The sequence below is a fragment of the Phyllopteryx taeniolatus genome, chromosome 12 (assembly GCF_024500385.1).
Source record: "Phyllopteryx taeniolatus isolate TA_2022b chromosome 12, UOR_Ptae_1.2, whole genome shotgun sequence".
Taxonomy (NCBI): Eukaryota; Metazoa; Chordata; class Actinopteri; order Syngnathiformes; family Syngnathidae; genus Phyllopteryx; species Phyllopteryx taeniolatus.
The window spans coordinates 264,089-281,333 of record NC_084513.1 but is presented as its reverse complement, the minus strand read 5'-3'; the positions used below and the strand labels follow the sequence as shown (position 1 = coordinate 281,333).

General features: G+C 42.1%; 1 protein-coding gene across 46 annotated transcripts in view; it reads right to left on the bottom strand.

Annotated features, from left to right (window-relative positions):
• clasp1a (cytoplasmic linker associated protein 1a) overlaps window positions 1-17,245 on the bottom strand; it is a 139,206-nt gene that overhangs the window by 45,989 nt on the left and 75,972 nt on the right. For 24 of the 46 annotated variants that reach the window (XM_061793506.1, XM_061793512.1, XM_061793513.1 and 21 more), the window contains 11 exons: window positions 16,063-16,198; window positions 14,677-14,747; window positions 14,374-14,433; window positions 13,079-13,156; window positions 12,829-12,996; window positions 12,464-12,510; window positions 11,942-12,112; window positions 7,057-7,080; window positions 2,365-2,472; window positions 1,581-1,607; window positions 387-551 (listed from right to left, as the gene is read on the bottom strand). In XM_061793506.1, the coding sequence (XP_061649490.1) occupies window positions 387-551; window positions 1,581-1,607; window positions 2,365-2,472; window positions 7,057-7,080; window positions 11,942-12,112; window positions 12,464-12,510; window positions 12,829-12,996; window positions 13,079-13,156; window positions 14,374-14,433; window positions 14,677-14,747; window positions 16,063-16,198 (1,055 nt within the window). The remainder of the gene's footprint in view (window positions 1-386; window positions 552-1,580; window positions 1,608-2,364; window positions 2,473-7,056; window positions 7,081-11,941; window positions 12,113-12,463; window positions 12,511-12,828; window positions 12,997-13,078; window positions 13,157-14,373; window positions 14,434-14,676; window positions 14,748-16,062; window positions 16,199-17,245) is intronic. The other 22 variants (XM_061793508.1, XM_061793522.1, XM_061793544.1 and 19 more) reach the window with 3 other exon arrangements.

Below are 17,245 nucleotides of genomic sequence, written 5' to 3'. Positions count from 1 at the left end.
GAGATAAACATAATTACATATTTTGCTCCACAACAACATCAGACATATAATCCATTGATATCAATAACAGACAAAATAAGGGAAAAAAACCACTTTCAATTTGTCTGCACTATTGTTTCCAAACAGCCACAAATAAATCAATAGCTGACAGTCATCAAAATCAACCTAAACAACCAGAAGCAAGGAAGAACCCATTTTACTGTATGTCAGTTACGCATATTCGGTCAACAAAACAGGCTCTGTTGTAAGAAGTGTTTGCTTTATAGGTCAAGGTTTTGACTTTCCTTAATGTTTTTCCACATAAGTGAAAGTCTTGCAGTATCATACTGCAATGTAACTAAGGAAAGACAGCCTATGTGTGCGGAAGTGTCTCGAGCATACAGTACCTAAGCCCATTCGACTCGGGCTCGTCTCTCGGCTGCACCCTTGGCTGCGAGGGATCCTGCTACGTTTGTCAGCTGGTGTGCTGGAAGCAGACACTGCTGCCCGAGGGATCCTACCATAGCTGCCGTGCCCAAGAAGTTTGCCTGGGGAGCTGGAGCGACTGCCAGCTGTTGCAAAGGAGACAGTCATAATCATATCTATACTGCACATACAAAAAGCATGAACAATAATTAACACGTAAGTACTAGTCGGAATACGACTGGAAGAAAAAATATTAACATCTCAAATTAATTAATACATTTACAAATATTCAATATTCAAATAAAAGTATTATGCATTAAACGTCAACAACAACAAAAAGCCTGGCAATGACTTTACGTGTAAAGAGTAATACGTATAGTGTGTGCATTAATTTGAATAGTTTTATATACAAGCCCAAAAGAGCGATATCACATGAAATTATTATTATAATTCTAAAAGGCAACTAACTATTAGAAGAGAAATATGTTTGTAAAATATTAAATAATCCAATACTGCCACATTTAGTGATATGAAGCATTTGCACTGTGGTGGGTTTCAAGTGTTAAAGCTTGCTATTTTTCTTAATTTTTTTTTCATAACGTAGGCATAAGAAAAAGTACGTTTAATTAAGGTAACAGGACCCAAATTATGTAGTGCCTCACTAAATTTATCTAGTTCTCCATTAAAAAGAAATATACACAATATGTATTCAATGCAATGCTTGTACCATTGACTGAACTATACCATAAGTCACTCACACACACTGTATACTTACTCATAATTTAGTAAGGTATATTAAATTTATAATACTGAATGTAATATAATATTCATGTATTCTTGAAATGCAAAGGAGCTTTATTATCCTGTAACTCCAGCAACAAATGAAGGCGAGACAAACATGAAATCATGACTGTTGACACATACAGGGTATTATAATGAACTCTAAGTAGTGAGAGAAATGTGTTACCAGTAACGAGACAAACATAAGACAAAATAATTGCCATGGACACCTTTGAGGTTCCAATCAGCATCTCATCGCACAAACATTCACATTCAAAGCATGCGACCAAGTCGAGAACTGAAAGGAAAGGCCTAAAGGAACGAGACGTGCAAAGTTGTGTGGTCTCAGGGGATAGTGCTGTAGCCATCCAGCTTGTGATTGGATGAAGCCTTACCACTGATGGGATTGGCCGATCTGGATCCTGAGCGATGGAAGCAATAGGCAGGACAATTGGAGATCAAGAACGGTCAAAATGAGACAGAAAGGGTTATGTTTATTGGTTATATGCAGCATGCACTCTTAGGACCCCATGAAATCTAATAGCTGTATATGTACGTAGGTTTTGTCGGTTTGAAGGTAATTTAATTCAGTAATCAATACACATAACTGCTGTTATTTGTTCCCGCATCTAACTGGAAAGCAATGGAATTTGTCAGAAACTTAATACTGTATTCCTAACGTGTTTGTTTTTGTTTTGTTTTGAAAGATGGACAGCGGGCGCAGGACAAGGGCTGCTGTTCTAGTTTGAGATACAGTAATTACAAGCACAACTATTGAGCAAAATACAGTGTTCATTTACAATTTGCTATGGATAAGGTTTTTTCCCCCCCATATGTTAATGCTTGATGACCAACTTAATGTGTCTGTATTTTCTGCATCACAGAAATCATAGGGCCCCACACTTTAAATGACTATGAATTTGGTTCCACTGATAGAATGTGAAAAATAATACATCTGTACCAACAAAAGCATAATTCAACTCAAAATGCAACCATACGCAGTGTAAAACGTATACACACACACACACACACACAGATGTATTAGTAAGTGGAGGTGCATACATAAAAGCAGAGCTAAAGCAGCTACTTCAATATATGTGCATCACAACTTGTACACAATGAAAAACACGACTATTGATGATATTTCTTTGGCGTGAATTAAATTTTGTGTATACATACGCTGAGATTGAGAAACCACTTTAGCTCGGCTCCGACCTCTACTGTCCACCACCGAAGGACTGGCTCCGCTTGCACTACCAGAGCTTTGTCTTCTGGTACGAACACGACCTGAATAAGATAAGAAGGTGCCAAAGTACAGTGCATAGCAGAATAAGAGTGAGAATATGCCATTTCAATGACTAATCAATATTCAACCCTTGAACAAAACACTGAAAAAGAGATCATCTGGGAGTACCAATGTAGACGAAAAATTAGCCCTAAAAAAAAAAAAAATTCAAAACCTGGAGGACAAACCAGGGTTCATTAGGGTTATTATTAGACTTCATCTGTCCTTCCATTCATTCATTTAAAAAAAAAATGTATTACCATTTATCCCTTTCAAGGTCACAGCTGAGCGGAGCGGAGTAGTAGGGCACGAACTGTAGTAAAGACATACGTACAGGACAACTATTTATACTTACTGTACATTCATACCTATGAGCAAATTTAGAGACTTCAATTAACCAAACATACGTCTTTGGAACATGGGACGGAAATGGAATAAACCAACATAAGCATGGGGAGAATATGGAAACTCCACACAAGTCTGAGCCGAGAATCAAACCCAGAACCCAGCAGATGTGCCATACACATAATCTGAGACATTCTACAACTCAAAGAATTATAGCGGCTAGAAATATTTCCTATTCAAAACAGAAACTTGACAATGTATTCATTTCATCCATCCATTTTCTGAGTCGCTTATCCACACAAGGGTCGCGGGAGTGCTGGAGCCTATCCCAGCTATCATCGGGCAGGAGGCAGCGTACACCCTGAACTGGTTGCCAGCCAATCGCAGGGCACATATCAACAAACAACCATTAGCGCTCATATTCACACTGACATGCATGTTTTTGGGATGTGGGAAGAAACCGGAGTGCCCGGAGAAAACCCATGCAGGCACGGGGAGAACATGCAAACTCCACACAGGCGGGACCAGGGATTGAACCCTGGACCTTAGAACTGTGAGGTAGACGCTCTTACCAGTCGTACACCGTGCCGCCGTATTCATTTCAATATACTGTATATTTAGATTTTAAAAAAAGGAAAAAAAGAATACAAAGGATGGGATCGATTTTCCCATGAACATAAATACATATCCACACAGTAGTTGCAACACCAATGCATACAACACCCAGAATGAGAATCAAATGTGAGCATTATTATCATCTTTATAATAAAGGCAGAAAAACTGATAAAGCTCTTTTATTTGATCTCATAGAATCTAAATGTTGTGGCTAGATGGTGTACTGCATATTAACCTAGTGATATTATTCACTTAAAAAAAAAAAAAACAGAGCCCCGCAAATTACCCTGAGATCTCGTTCGATCTCATAAGCTAAGCAAGGTCGGTCCTGGGTACTACTTGGATGGGAGAGCACCTAGGAATACCAGTAGGCCAATCACCAACTCCCGTTAAAAAAAAAAACACAAAAAAACACTACAGATTACAGAATCCACAATTGCGGCCTAATGATCCTCATGGCATTGAGAGCTGTAACTAACTAAAACAGAGCAAAAAAATGTCTCCTAAATTTGACGGATCACAGAAAAGACTTCTTAACAAGATGGATTATGAATGAATGAAGAGAAAAAAAACAGTATGTGAAATCAGGCTTCAAAATGGTCAAGAATTGAGACATTCTTTCAGATTGGATACGCTGTGGGCATGTCGCTGAGAGCTCTGAATATCCCACTTCCCCGGAACTTTCAGGTGTCAATCAAATACACGAATGCTACTTCCTTCTCTTACCGCTCGTGAGCGGAATTTTTAGCGACGGAGATAGCACACGCCTTCACATGCTGGCATAATGACCATAAACCGCGCTGCCAGAAGAAAACTTTCCCTCCATTGAAATTAAGCGGGACAACACGCTTCTGTGGCCGCCTAAGGGTGCGTCATATGTGGCAACAGCGTGGGGATACATTATTCCCCTCCTCCTCCCTTCTCACTCCTGCAACGTGGTTGGGAAACTGTGAGGCTGACGGCCACAACGCTCTTTTACTGGACCTCTGGCGGCTTCTCCAATTGCATTCTGGCTGGCAATGGGCCGCAGAGCGGCGGATCTCATCCGTTTCGTTTCTCAGATCTGTCTTGCAACCTAACTCATGGTGGCAGACGGCAAGACACATAGCCCAAATAACGCAAAACACATTACACTTTCGATTTGTGGGCATAATTTGATGGCCAATTGCACGCTATTCTGATCGCAATCAGTCAGGTTGTAATGAATGAGGAAGTGGCTGTTCTGCTGGCAATGGGCTCGGTTCACCGCTGCCTCACAACACAACACGTGTGGCGGCAGATGGCAAGACACCCAAATAACACAAAACACTGGGAAGATGTATTTTTTCAAGTTGCGGGCATAGTTTCATGGCCAGTTACACACTATACTGGTAGAGCTGGGTGAAGTTATTTATGAACAAGGACGTGCAATTCTGCCGAATGGCCACTGCATGGAATAAGGGCACTTGGTGTTTATATAGTAGGGGAGCCGCATCCTCGTGACGTCACAAGGATACCTTTTAGCTCCACCTACAAAATCAGGAAAATTTAGAAGGTGAAAAAGAGTTTAAAACCAGATCTCAACAGTTTAGTACTATACTGTTCTCAGTCTTGTTTTCAGCACTTATCTTCAAACATATTTAAAGTATTTACAAACTAAGCATGGATTTTCCTTTTCGGGGTCTTTCAAGTGCAGGGCAGTGAAGCCCTTAGAATGCTGTTATTTTTTTCCTCTAAGTTTAATTTGCATAATTTTTTAGAAGAGTGAAACAAAACAGGAAAAATGACAGACACATGGCATAGAATACAATAGAAAGAATTACACATGTAGAAAATGTAATACTGCAGATGGATATTGTTGTTTGGGTTACAGGAAGACCATGCAGACAGTCCATGCAGTTCCACACAACCAACAACCCCAATTCCAATGAAGTTGGGACGTTGTGTTAATCATAAATAAAAACAGAATACAATGATTTCCAAATCATGTTCAACCTATATTTAATTGAATATACTACAAAGATATTTAATGTTTAAACTGAAAAACTTTGTTTTTAGCAAATAATCATTAACTTTGAATTTTATGGCTGCAACACGTTCCAAAAAAGCTGGGAAAGGTGGCAAAAAAGACTGAGAAAGTTGAGGAATGCTCATCAAACACCTGTTTGGAACATCCCACAGGTGAACAGACTAATTAGGAACAGGTGGGTGCCATGATTGGGTATAAAAGGAGCTTCCCTGAATTGCTCAGTCATTCACAAGCAAAAATGGGGCGAGGTTCACCTCTTTGTGAACAAGTGCGTGAGAAAACAGTCGAACAGTTTAAGGACAATGTACCTCAACGTACAATTGCAAGGAATTTAGGGATTTCATCATCGTCCATAACATCATCAAAAGGTTCAGAGAATCTGGAGAAATCACTGCATGTAAGTGGCAAGGCTGAAAACGAACATTGAATGCCCGTGACCTTCGATCCCTCAGGCGGCACTGCATCAAAAACCAACATCAATGTGTAAAGGATATCACCACATGGGCTCAGGAACAATTCTGAAAACCAATGTCAGTAAATACAGTTCGGCGCTACATCCGTAAGTGCAACTTGAAACTCTACTATGCATAGCAAAAGCCATTTATCAACAACACCCAGAAACGCTGCCGGCTTCTCTGGGCCCAAGGTCATCTGATGGACTGATGAAAAGTGGAAAAGTGTTCTGTGGTCCAACAAGTCCACATTTCAAATTGTTTTTGGAAATTGTGGACGTTGTGTCCTCCGGGCCAAAGAGGAAAAGAACCATCCGGACTGTTATGGACGCAAAGTTCAAAAGCCAGCATCTGTGATGGTATGGGGCTGTGTTAGTGCCAACGGCATGGGTAACTTACACATCTGTGAACGCACCATTAATGCTGAAAGGTACATACAGGTTTTGGAGAAACATATGCTGCCATCAAAGCAACGTCTTTTTCATGGACGCCGCTGCTTATTTCAGCAAGACAATGCCGAACCACAGTCTGCACGTATTACAACAGCGTGGCTTCGTAGTAAAAGAGTGCTGGTACTAGACTGGCCTGCCTGCAGTCCAGACCTGTCTCCCATTGAAAATGTGTGGCGCATTATCAAGCGTAAAATACGACAAAGGAGACCCCGTACTGTTGAACAGCTGAAGCTGTACATCAAGCAAGAATGGGAAAGAATTCCATCTACAAAGCTTCAACAATTAGTGTCCTCAGTTCCCAAACGTTTATTGAAGTTTTTAAAAGAAAAGGTGATGTAACACAGTGGTAAACATGACCCTGTCCCAGCTTCTTTGGAACATGTTGCAGCCATAAAATTCTAAGTTAATGATTATTTGCTAAAAACAATAAAGTTTATCAGTTTGAACATTACATATCTTTGTAGTGTATTCAATTAAATATAGGTCGAACATGATTTGCAAATCATTGTATTCTGTTTTTATTTATGTTTAACACAACGTCCCAACTTCATTGGAATTGGGGTTGTACAATCACTTTGAAGGAATAAAGAGAAGAGACGATGGCACAGATGTAGCGAGAAAGGATGTGAACAGACAACTGAATAGAAGACATACGAAATTGTCAGTAGAATTTGCAAAACTACAGACACTAACACAGATAAACACAGGTCTTACCATCACTTTTACCAGGGATGCCATCTTTTTGGCATTTAGGAAAGGCCGACGAGAAGGAGAAGTGGTAAAGAGGAAGATGTTAGTTAGGGCTAATGCAGGAAAATAATTGAATGGGCAAGGAAAATGCCCCATTCTGGTTAACATCTGCTATTAGGGACCCTCTGAAGTGAAGCAAGACAGTCAAGGATTTTTTTACACAGCACATACTGTATAGTCTTCGCCTGGAATGTGTTAAACTAGGGATGTTCAATACCACTTTTTTTCAGACCGAGACCAGTACAAGTATTCACTCTTGAGTACTTACTGATACCAAGTACCTATACCACTTGTACTTTTGATACATACAATTTCAATTAACACAATGACAGATAATTGTGAACAAAGACCTTTCTTTCTTTCTGATGCACATGATGATGTACAGTGTAGTGCCAACTACTGGACTTGCTCGATGTCAGATTTTTATTATTTTTTTGCTTAAGTATCGGTGGCTGGTATTGGCAGGCTTCCCGAGTTCCCGATACCTTGAAATAAGGGTGGGATCGATTCTCAGTCATCCCTTATAACCTCCATCAGCTTGAAAAGTTAGTGAAGTGTCTTTGGTTTTCATGACGCATAAGGACTACTTAGCCTTAACCAATATATTTGTCAAGTGTCAACATTTGATTGAAACATTTCCTGCTCACAGTACAGTCTAATGGGAAATTCCGTAGCCATTAATGCTCCCTGTAGGTGTAAAAAAAATTTTTTTAATGCATTGTTATTTGAAAGCTCTATTTATAAATGAATCAATACAGGACAGAATGTATACTTTTTTTTAGTTCTTCATTGGGTCTGCAGTTTGTATTACATACAGTGGGTACAGAAAGTATTCAGACCGCCTTATATTTTTCACTCTTTGTCATTTTGCAGCCATTTGCTAATATCTTTTTTTCTCATTAATGTACACACAGCACCCCATATTGACAGAAAAAAAAACAGAATTGTTGAAATTTTCTCATATTTATTAAAAAAGAAAAACTGAAATATCACCCCCTCCTTGAGCCGTCACTTTGTCGTGGTGGAGGGGTTTGTGTGTCCCAATGATCCTAGGAGCTAAGTTGTCTGGGATTTTATGCCCCTGGTAGGGTCACCCATGACAAACAGGTCCTAGGTGAGGGACCAGACAAAGCACGGCTCAAAGACCCCTTATGATGACGACAAACAATGGACTTCGTTTTCCCTTACCCGGACGCGGGTCACCGGGGCCCCCCACTGGAGCCAGGCCTGGTGGTGGGGCTCGAAGGCGAGCGCCTGGTCGCCGGGCCTGCACCCATGGGGCCCGGCCGGGCACAGACCGAAAGGGTAACGTGGGTCCCCCTTTCCATGGGCTCACCACCTGTGGGAGGGGCCGTAGGGGTCGGGTGCAGTGTGAGCTGGGCGGTGGCCGAAGGCGGGGACCTTAGTGAACTGATCCCCGGCTACAGAAGCTGGCTCTAGGGACGTGGAATGTCACCTCTCTGGCAGGGAAGGAGCCCGAGCTGGTGAGTGAGGTCGAGAAGTTCCGACTAGATATAGTCGGACTCGCCTCCACACACAGCTTGGGCTCTGGTACCAGTCCTCACGAGAGGGGTTGGACTCTCTTCCACTCTGGAGTTGTCCACGGTGAGAGGCGCCAAGCAGGTGTGGGTATACTTATTGCCCCCCCGGCTTGGCGCCTGTACGTTGGGGTTCACCCTGGTGGACGAAAGGGTAGCTTCCCTTTGCCTTCGGGTGGGGGGACGGGTCCTGACTGTTGTTTGTGCCTATGCACCAAACAGCAGTTCAGAGTACCCACCCTTTTTGGAGTCCTTGGAGGAGGTGCTGGAGAGCGCTCCCGCTGGGGACTCCATCGTTCTGCTGGGGGACTTCAATGCTCACGTGGGCAATGACAGTGAGACCTGGAAGGGCGTGATTGGGAGGAACGCCCCCCCCGATCAGAACCCGAGCGGTGTTCTGTTATTGGACTTTTGTGCTCGTCACGGATTGTCCATAACGAACACCATGTTCAAGCATAAGGGTGTCCACATGTGCAGTTGGCACCAGGACACCCTAGGTCGCAGTTCGATGATCGACTTTGTGGTCGTGTCATCGGACTTGCGGCCGCATGTCTTGGACACTCGGGTAAAGAGAGGGGGGGAGCTGTCAACTGATCACCACCTGGTGGTGAGTTGGCTCCAATGGTGGGGGAAGATGCCGGTCCGACGTGGTAGGCCCAAACGTATTGTGAGGGTCTGCTGGCAACGTCTGGCAGAATCCCCTGTCAGAAGGAGTTTCAACTCCCACCTCCGACAGAACTTTGCTCATGTTCCGGGGGAGGCGGGGGACATCGAGTCCGAGTGGACCATGTTCTGCGTCTCCATTGCTGAGGCGGTCGACCGGAGCTGTGGCTGTAAGGTGGTTGGTGCCTGTGGTGGCGGCAATCCCCAAACCTGTTGGTAGACACCAACGGTGAGGGATGCCGTCAAGCTGAAGAAGGAGTCCTATCGGGCCTTTTTGGCCTGTGGGACTCCTGAGGCAGCTGATGGGTACCGGCTGGCCAAGCGGAATGCAGCTCTGGTGGTCGCTGAAGCAAAAACTCGGGTATGGGAGGAGTTCGGTGAGGCCATGGAGAAAGACTTCTGGACAGCTTTGAGGAAATTCTGGTCCACCATCTGGCGTCTCAGGAGAGGAAAGCAGTGGACAACCAACACTGTGTATAGTGGGGATGGGGCGCTGCTGACCTCGACTCGGGACGTTGTGAGTCGGTGGACATCGGGCACAGTACCTCTGGATTGACAGACTGGGGTGGTGGTCCCCGTTTTTAAGAAAGGGGACCGGAGGGTGTGTTCCAACTACAGGGGGATCACACTCCTCAGCCTCCCTGGTAAGGTCTATTCAGTGGTGCTGGAGAGGAGGGTCCGTCGGGAAGTCGAATCTCAGATTCAGGAGGAGCAGTGTGGTTTTCGGTGCAGCATCTGCAGTGATGCGGACTTTGTATCGGTCCGTTGTGGTAAAGAAGGAGCTAAGCCGAAAGGCGAAGCTCTCAATTTACCGGTCGATCTACGTTCCTACCCTCACCTATGGTCACGAGCTGTGGGTCATGACCGAAAGAACAAGATCCCGGGTACAAGCGGCCAAAAAAAGTTTCCTCCGCAGGGTATCCGGGCTCTCCCTTAGAGATAGGGTGAGAAGCTCGGTCATCCGGGAGGATCTCAGAGTAGAGTCCTCCACATCGAGAGGAGCCAGATGAGGTGGCTGGGGCATCTGATTCGGATGCCTCCCGGACTCCTCCCTGGAGAGGTGTTCCGGGCATGTCCCACCAGGAGGCGACCCCGGGGACGACCCAGGACACGCTGGAGAGACTACGTCCTTCGGCTGGCCTGGGAACGCCTCGGGATCCCCCCGGAAGAGCTGGATGAAGTGGCTGGGGAGAGGCAAGTCTGGGTGTCCCTGCTAAAGCTACTGCCCCTGCGACCCGACACGGATAAGCGGTAGAAAATGTATGGATGGATGAAATATCACACAGCCATAAGTATTCAGACCCTTTGCTGAGACACTCATATATTTAACTCGGGTGCTGTACATTTGTTCTGATCATCCTTGAAATGGTTCTACAAATTAATTGGAGTCCAGCTGTGTTTGATTATACTGATTGGACTTGATTAGGAAAGCCACACCCCTGTCGATATAAGACCTTACAGCTCACAGTGCATGTCAGAACAAATGAGATTCATGAGGTCAAAGGAACTGCCTGAAGAGCTCAGAGACAGAATTGTGGCAAGGCACAGATCTGGCCAAGGTTACAAAAAAAAATAATTCTGCTGCACTTAAGGTTTCTAAGAGCAAAGTGGCCTCCATAATCCTTAAAAGGAAGAAGTTTGGGACGACCAGAACCCTTCCTACAACTGGCCGTCCAGCCAAACTGAGCAATCGAGGGAGAAGAGCCTTGGTGAGATAGGTAAAGAAGAACCCAAAGTTCACTGTGGCTGAGCTCCATAGATGCAGTCGGGAGATGGGAGTAAGTTCTCGAACAGTCCAAACAGTGAAGCATGGTGGTGGCAGCATCATGCTGTGGGGGTGTTTTTCAGCTGTAGGGACAGGACGACTGGTTGTGGCCAAGTACAGAGATATCCTGAACGAAAACCTTCTCCAGAGTGCTCAGGACCTCATAATGGGCCGAAGGTTCACCTTCCAACAAGACTATGACCCTAAGCACACAGCTAAAATAACGAAGGAGTGGCTTCAGAACAACTCCGTGACTGTTCTTGAATGGCCCAGCCAGAGCCCTGACTTTAACCCAATTGAGCATATCTGGAAAGACCTGAAAATGGCTTTCCACCAACGTTCACCATCCAACCTGACAGACCTGGAGAGGATGAATGGCAGAGGATCCCCAAATCTAGGTGTGAAAAACATGTTGCATCATTCCCAAAAAGACTCATGACTGTTTTAGCTCGAAAGGGTGCTTCTACTAAATACTGAGCAAAGGGTCTGAATACTTTTGGCTGTGTGATATTTTAGTTTTAAGAAATCTGCTAAAATTTCAACAATTCTGTTTTTTTCTGTCAATATGGGGTGCTGTGTTACATTAATGAGGAAAAAAAGAAAAGAAAAATGATTTTAGCAAATGGCTGCAAAACAACAGTGAAAAATGTAAGAGGGTCTCAATACTTTCCGTACCCACTGTATGATAAGAAATTACTCAAAGTAGTGTCGTAGTAACACTATAATAAAAAGTAAAGGGAATAAGGACACAGTCGAGCATTACTTATTGTAAACACTACAGTAGCAGACACCTGATACATTTTCAACCAGACACTTGAAGTTGCCATGAAGATACAGTATTAGTTTAACTTTAGTAAATTAATGGAGAAAACTAATGGATTACCTAAAGAAGCATAGGATCCAGGGGGAAGGGCAGCTGCTGAGCTGAATGCCGAAGACGTAGGCACAATGGGCACCCTTGACTTGGCGGTGGAGGCAGCATTTACATCGACGTCGCTCCGTGAACGCTGGAGGGAACTCGATGTAATCGCCATCCGGGTGCTCATCAGTTTAGCTGAGACAACAGAGAAAAAAAATCACTTCAGCTCCAGCGGACTATAAATTCATTGTTAAGCTTATTAATTGTAACTAACTGCTGGACCATTTCAGATAATGGTTTGCTGCAAATATACAGTACCTTTAAGATTTCTAAAACATCAGTAGACTGATTAATTCTGCACATCGTGTGAAACATGTATTTGGTTAAAGTACAGAATACACACTACTCTTTATATTTGTATATCTGTTTCATTTCATTTGTTAACAATTTAATACCGAAAAACAATGGTAATTCAAAGGTTTTATCAATGTGGATGATGTCACATTAATTGGAACACTAATAACTAAATGAGGCCAAAGTGCTTACTCCTCGCTATGCTGCCTCCAATGACTGTCTTCACAGACAGAGGTCGGCTGAAATGTAAAGAAATAACATTGTTCAGAATCACAGACTGACAAATTAACATGTAGATATGACAACAAAACATACTAAAAATGTATGGTCTTCTGGCTGTGTGCGCACTAACACACGCACGCACACAGACAGCAACAAAACACCTGTATGTACAATAACTGTCTATCTTACCCATTGCAATAAGAATCCAGATTTTAGCAAGCACATTTAATAACACTTTTACTATCCTCCAAATAATCAGAATATACATATTAATTTAGCCTGGCAAAAACTATATAAACATCTATATACAACAATTACAGGACACATTTTCTTACTTCAGGCTCTCCTGAGAAGATGACGAAGAACGATCTGACTGGGGTAGAGACACAATGCTGTCCGAACTCTTCAGATGAGTCTGGAGCGCTTTCTGATATGTAGACTCTAGTGCTTGGAAGAGATGCTCTGCCTCTCGGCTATAGTGACCGTGGAAACCCCAATAACACCTAATGACGAGAACAAGCAAAACAATTTTGACAGAGCTAAAAATGATTACAATGCAGCCTGAGACTCTTGTATAATACTTACTTCCTTGCAATGGATCTGGCTTCCGAGTCAGCATCGTGTATGCCTTTCTTGATGGTTTCAGTCAAAACAGCCACATGCCTAGGATAGTAAGGAAACATGGTACGATGTATTTTGTTCTTCTCTTATCAGCCTCCAGTTTTTTTCCTCCAGTTGTCTAATGTGACCATGCTCAATGGTTTTCACATGCCTTTTAAAGTCTCTGAGGTGGTTATCATTATCATTAGAGAGTGGGACAAATTTGATTTCCCAAATCGATGACTAAAACTCCCAGAATTTATCAATTTAATGGCCATCATCAGTGGTCCACCCAGCCTTGTCAACTGCTAAACTCAAATGCAACCATGTGAGAGGGAAGAGGAAAAACTGAAAACTCATCTACAGACTAGGGCTAGGTGATTATGGAAAAAATAATAATCCCGATTATTTTGATTGATATTGAAATCACGATTAAGAAACAATTATGCATTGATTTCAAAAGTATTATTATTACTAGTATTATTATTAATATTTAACTACCAAAACTCAACTTTAAATATATCTGAAAAGAACATCCAGAAAATAAATTAGTAACCATTAAAATAATAATATATGTAAAAATAGAATTAAAAAACAACAAAGTACAATAAATACAGCCATGGCTAAAAATATTGACACACCTGGGGTGACTCTATGGTCTACACACATTTGTTTAAAAAATAATCCTTCTCTCAATATTCTGGCATTTAGCAAACAGAAATAATGTTGGTAATCCAAATTGACCTAAGTCTTGATATCATGTCAGACAGTCAGGGGTAAAAAAGCATTTGTGTGTTTTTACACGAGGCCTTAACTGTATCTACTGTTCCTGCTGTATGCGCCTTGGCCTCTTGGGGGCAGTGTGGTGTGATGCATGCATGGAGCTGTGTATTACAGTGCGCTAAATAAGAGTAGGGTCTTATATTTAAATATACAATGTGTGTCATTTTTGTTGTGTGTTGAGTTTTACAGTTAACTCCAACTGAGGTGTCAATAAACAGCTTAAAGAATGTTCAGGGAGAGCAGAAGAACATGCATTACATGCTTGCTGCAAGCAACACAGGGTGCGTTCATGGTACGTTTACAACGCAGGAACATGCATACACAACCTACGCCGCGGCACATTAATAGGTCTTTCTTCGATTATAAAGTTTTTCTGATAAAAAATCTGAGCCAAAATTGAAAATCATGATTAGATTTCATTAATCGCCCAGCCCTACTACACACTACATTTTTTCTCCCCAAGATGGTGGACATATTTAAGAAGCCATTCTGCTTACCTTTCCAGTGTATTGGTGTGCCACTCTTGTAGCATTAGGTCTAAAAATTCGTAACAGCGTCTAGAACGGGACCAAAGTTTTGAATAAATAACACCATGATACGATACAACCTTGATATTATGAAACTGCATGCCTGGGGTCGTTAATGCCATCAAAAACACTATTAATTTCACAATGGTGTATTGACAACTACATCAGTGCGCCACATGAACAAAGTGTACAACTAAAGTTTTAAAACAAAGCAAATACTTTCAATTCAAGAAGGCTTATTTCCCTTAAATGCCAAGAACAAGGCTACCTTACCGTCTGACTGCGACTGATTTAGAGGTGCAGTTACTTGTAATGATGGGGATAAGACGTGGATAGTGTGTATGCTGTAAGAGAAAAGAATATACATATCAAAAGTAAAGGCATTAAACAATTTTAGCATTGCCGGGGAGGGAAAAAAATAATAATCTAATTTGAGATCTGTGTTGGATAGGGTTCTACCGGAATCATTCAAATGTAAAAATGTCGGTTCCCAGTTTCGATGCCTAGTCCTCCAGCCGCGAAGAAGAAGTGGCGAAAACCAACGAAGAAGCATTAGAAACCAATGAAGAAGCGGCAAAAGCCAATAAAGAAGAACACGCACGAAGACCTGCTTGTCCCCAACAGCGGTGGCGGCGAACAAAAGTGTGTCTTAACTTTGTTAAAATTAATGACCAGTCGCCTCAGTGCAACACTTGGAATAAGAATATATTGTACAAAGGAGCCTTTCACGATGTGTAGTGTCTGATGCGCTCCGAGCTTCAGACTACACCGCGCGGAGCTTCAGTGAAGTCAACGTCAGTCTCAGTCAATTCGGTGATTGAAACAATAAAATACGTCTATGCCAACATTGAAACAGCTAACAAGGTAAACGGTTGCTTGGACTTTTGCACTGATGGTTTTTAGCGTTTATTTTAGTCTGCAAACCAACTTAAGGGCCGATGACATTGAGCTAAAACTTCATCGTCGCAACTTTACATCACAATGAATTGGGACAAAATGCACATAAACTTCTCAGAGTCTCACAAACACTAACCTTGTGCCTCATTGTTGGGTAAGGAATGGAATCTACGTTTTAGAGCATTTGTTTCCATGCATTAAAAAAATAAACACTGGTACCATGTGAAGTTACTTTTCGTACCAAATGCTGAGTTCCGGTGCGTACCCTTCAAAATAAAAGGCTGCAAGCTTAAAACACATATAAACCATTTGACGTGATAAAACAGTCCCAAATAACAATTTTTAAAATGCTATATTTAACCTTTAGCTGAAATATTTTTTAATAAATATTAAGTCAATTGGGTTAGTTCCACACACATTGCCTTTTAGTTCATAGGTTTGATATTGATACTGGTTATAAAGAACCTCGAGTGAAATGTTCATTTTAGTCTATGCTGCAGGCTGCTAAGAAAATGAATGTTCATAATTTGGACACCCTTTATTTAAACCATGGAAACTTTGTTGACCCAGCCCCCTAAAAGAATCTGAATCGAGAATTGTTTGGAACCGGAATCGAAATAAGAAACTGGAATCGGGACCGGAATCGCTCAATTCAAACAATGCCCAACCCTAGTGTTGGACAATGGTGCTTGAATAACGATACAATACATATGGAAATGTTTTGAGAATAAACATAGCCTCTTGTGTGTCTAGACAACTCACCCTGAGGATGAGGCGGATGGCAGCCATTCCAGATGTGGCCATGATTTTTGCACTGTTGGGCACAAGGTTCAACAGTATAGGCATGGCGCTCTCTGCTCCATGGTCAAACTTGTTACCCAGCAGTGATGATAAATGTCTGAATGACAGAGGGACGGAGGGGAATTATTGTGATTAGAACCTATGGATCTCTTCTTTGTAGAGTCCCACTAACAATGCTAGGAATGCACAGTTTTGCTGTAGCAATTGTGCACACATCGCTTTTATCTTCAAGTTCACTATGGCTAAATTGGCAAGGACAGCTAATTCTTGAAATAGTGATGACAACAATAGGCAGAGTATAGCTGGGAGAATGCCTAATTCCCTGGCATGACAAAGGCTCTTATACAACAAAAATAAAGTGCTTACTAGATTCATATAAAAAAGATCTGATCAGTTGGACACCACAAACATGCTTTGGGGTGAAAACAGTTACAAATCATTAGTCCATCCGCATCCACAGTCCATTCATCAACTCTGCTTTTTTTCTTGCATTTTAAGTGTTGCATTCATCTGGGTTGTAATAAAATGTAAATGAAAGATGTTTTTGGTCAGAAGGCTTGCTGCTTGCTTCACAGAAGAGCAATGTATAACTTCATTAGCTTAATTAAGTGGAAATAAACCTTTGTAAACTAGTTGCCCATTTGGCGTCACCAGTTGTAGATATACATTGGACCCCCGCTATTCGTAGGGGTTTGGGACTGAGCTCGACCGCAAATAGCCAAATCTACTAATAGCAGTGGTCACCCAAAAGTGATTAGAAATGCCTAAATTAACAGTTTAAACGATTAGTCCTCAACCTATTTTATCCTAGGTTGAAAATGTACTTTTGTTGGTTGGTGGTGCAGGGTGGCGCCTGTCGTGTTTGATGAGCACATATACAATACAAAAATAAAACAAAATTTCATTTGTACACACAAACACACACACATTTATTAAGGGAAAATAACTATTCAAAGTTACCTGGCCCTGTGCGAAAAAGAAAATTAACCCCTTTGTTAAATCATGAATTAATAGTGGCTAACCACAACCTTTGATTGATTTATACTGATCACACCCAAGCCTGATTACCTCCAGACCTGTTCAATCAAGAAATCACTTAAACAGAACCGGTCTGACAAAATCAAGTCGGAGAAAAGATTAAAAA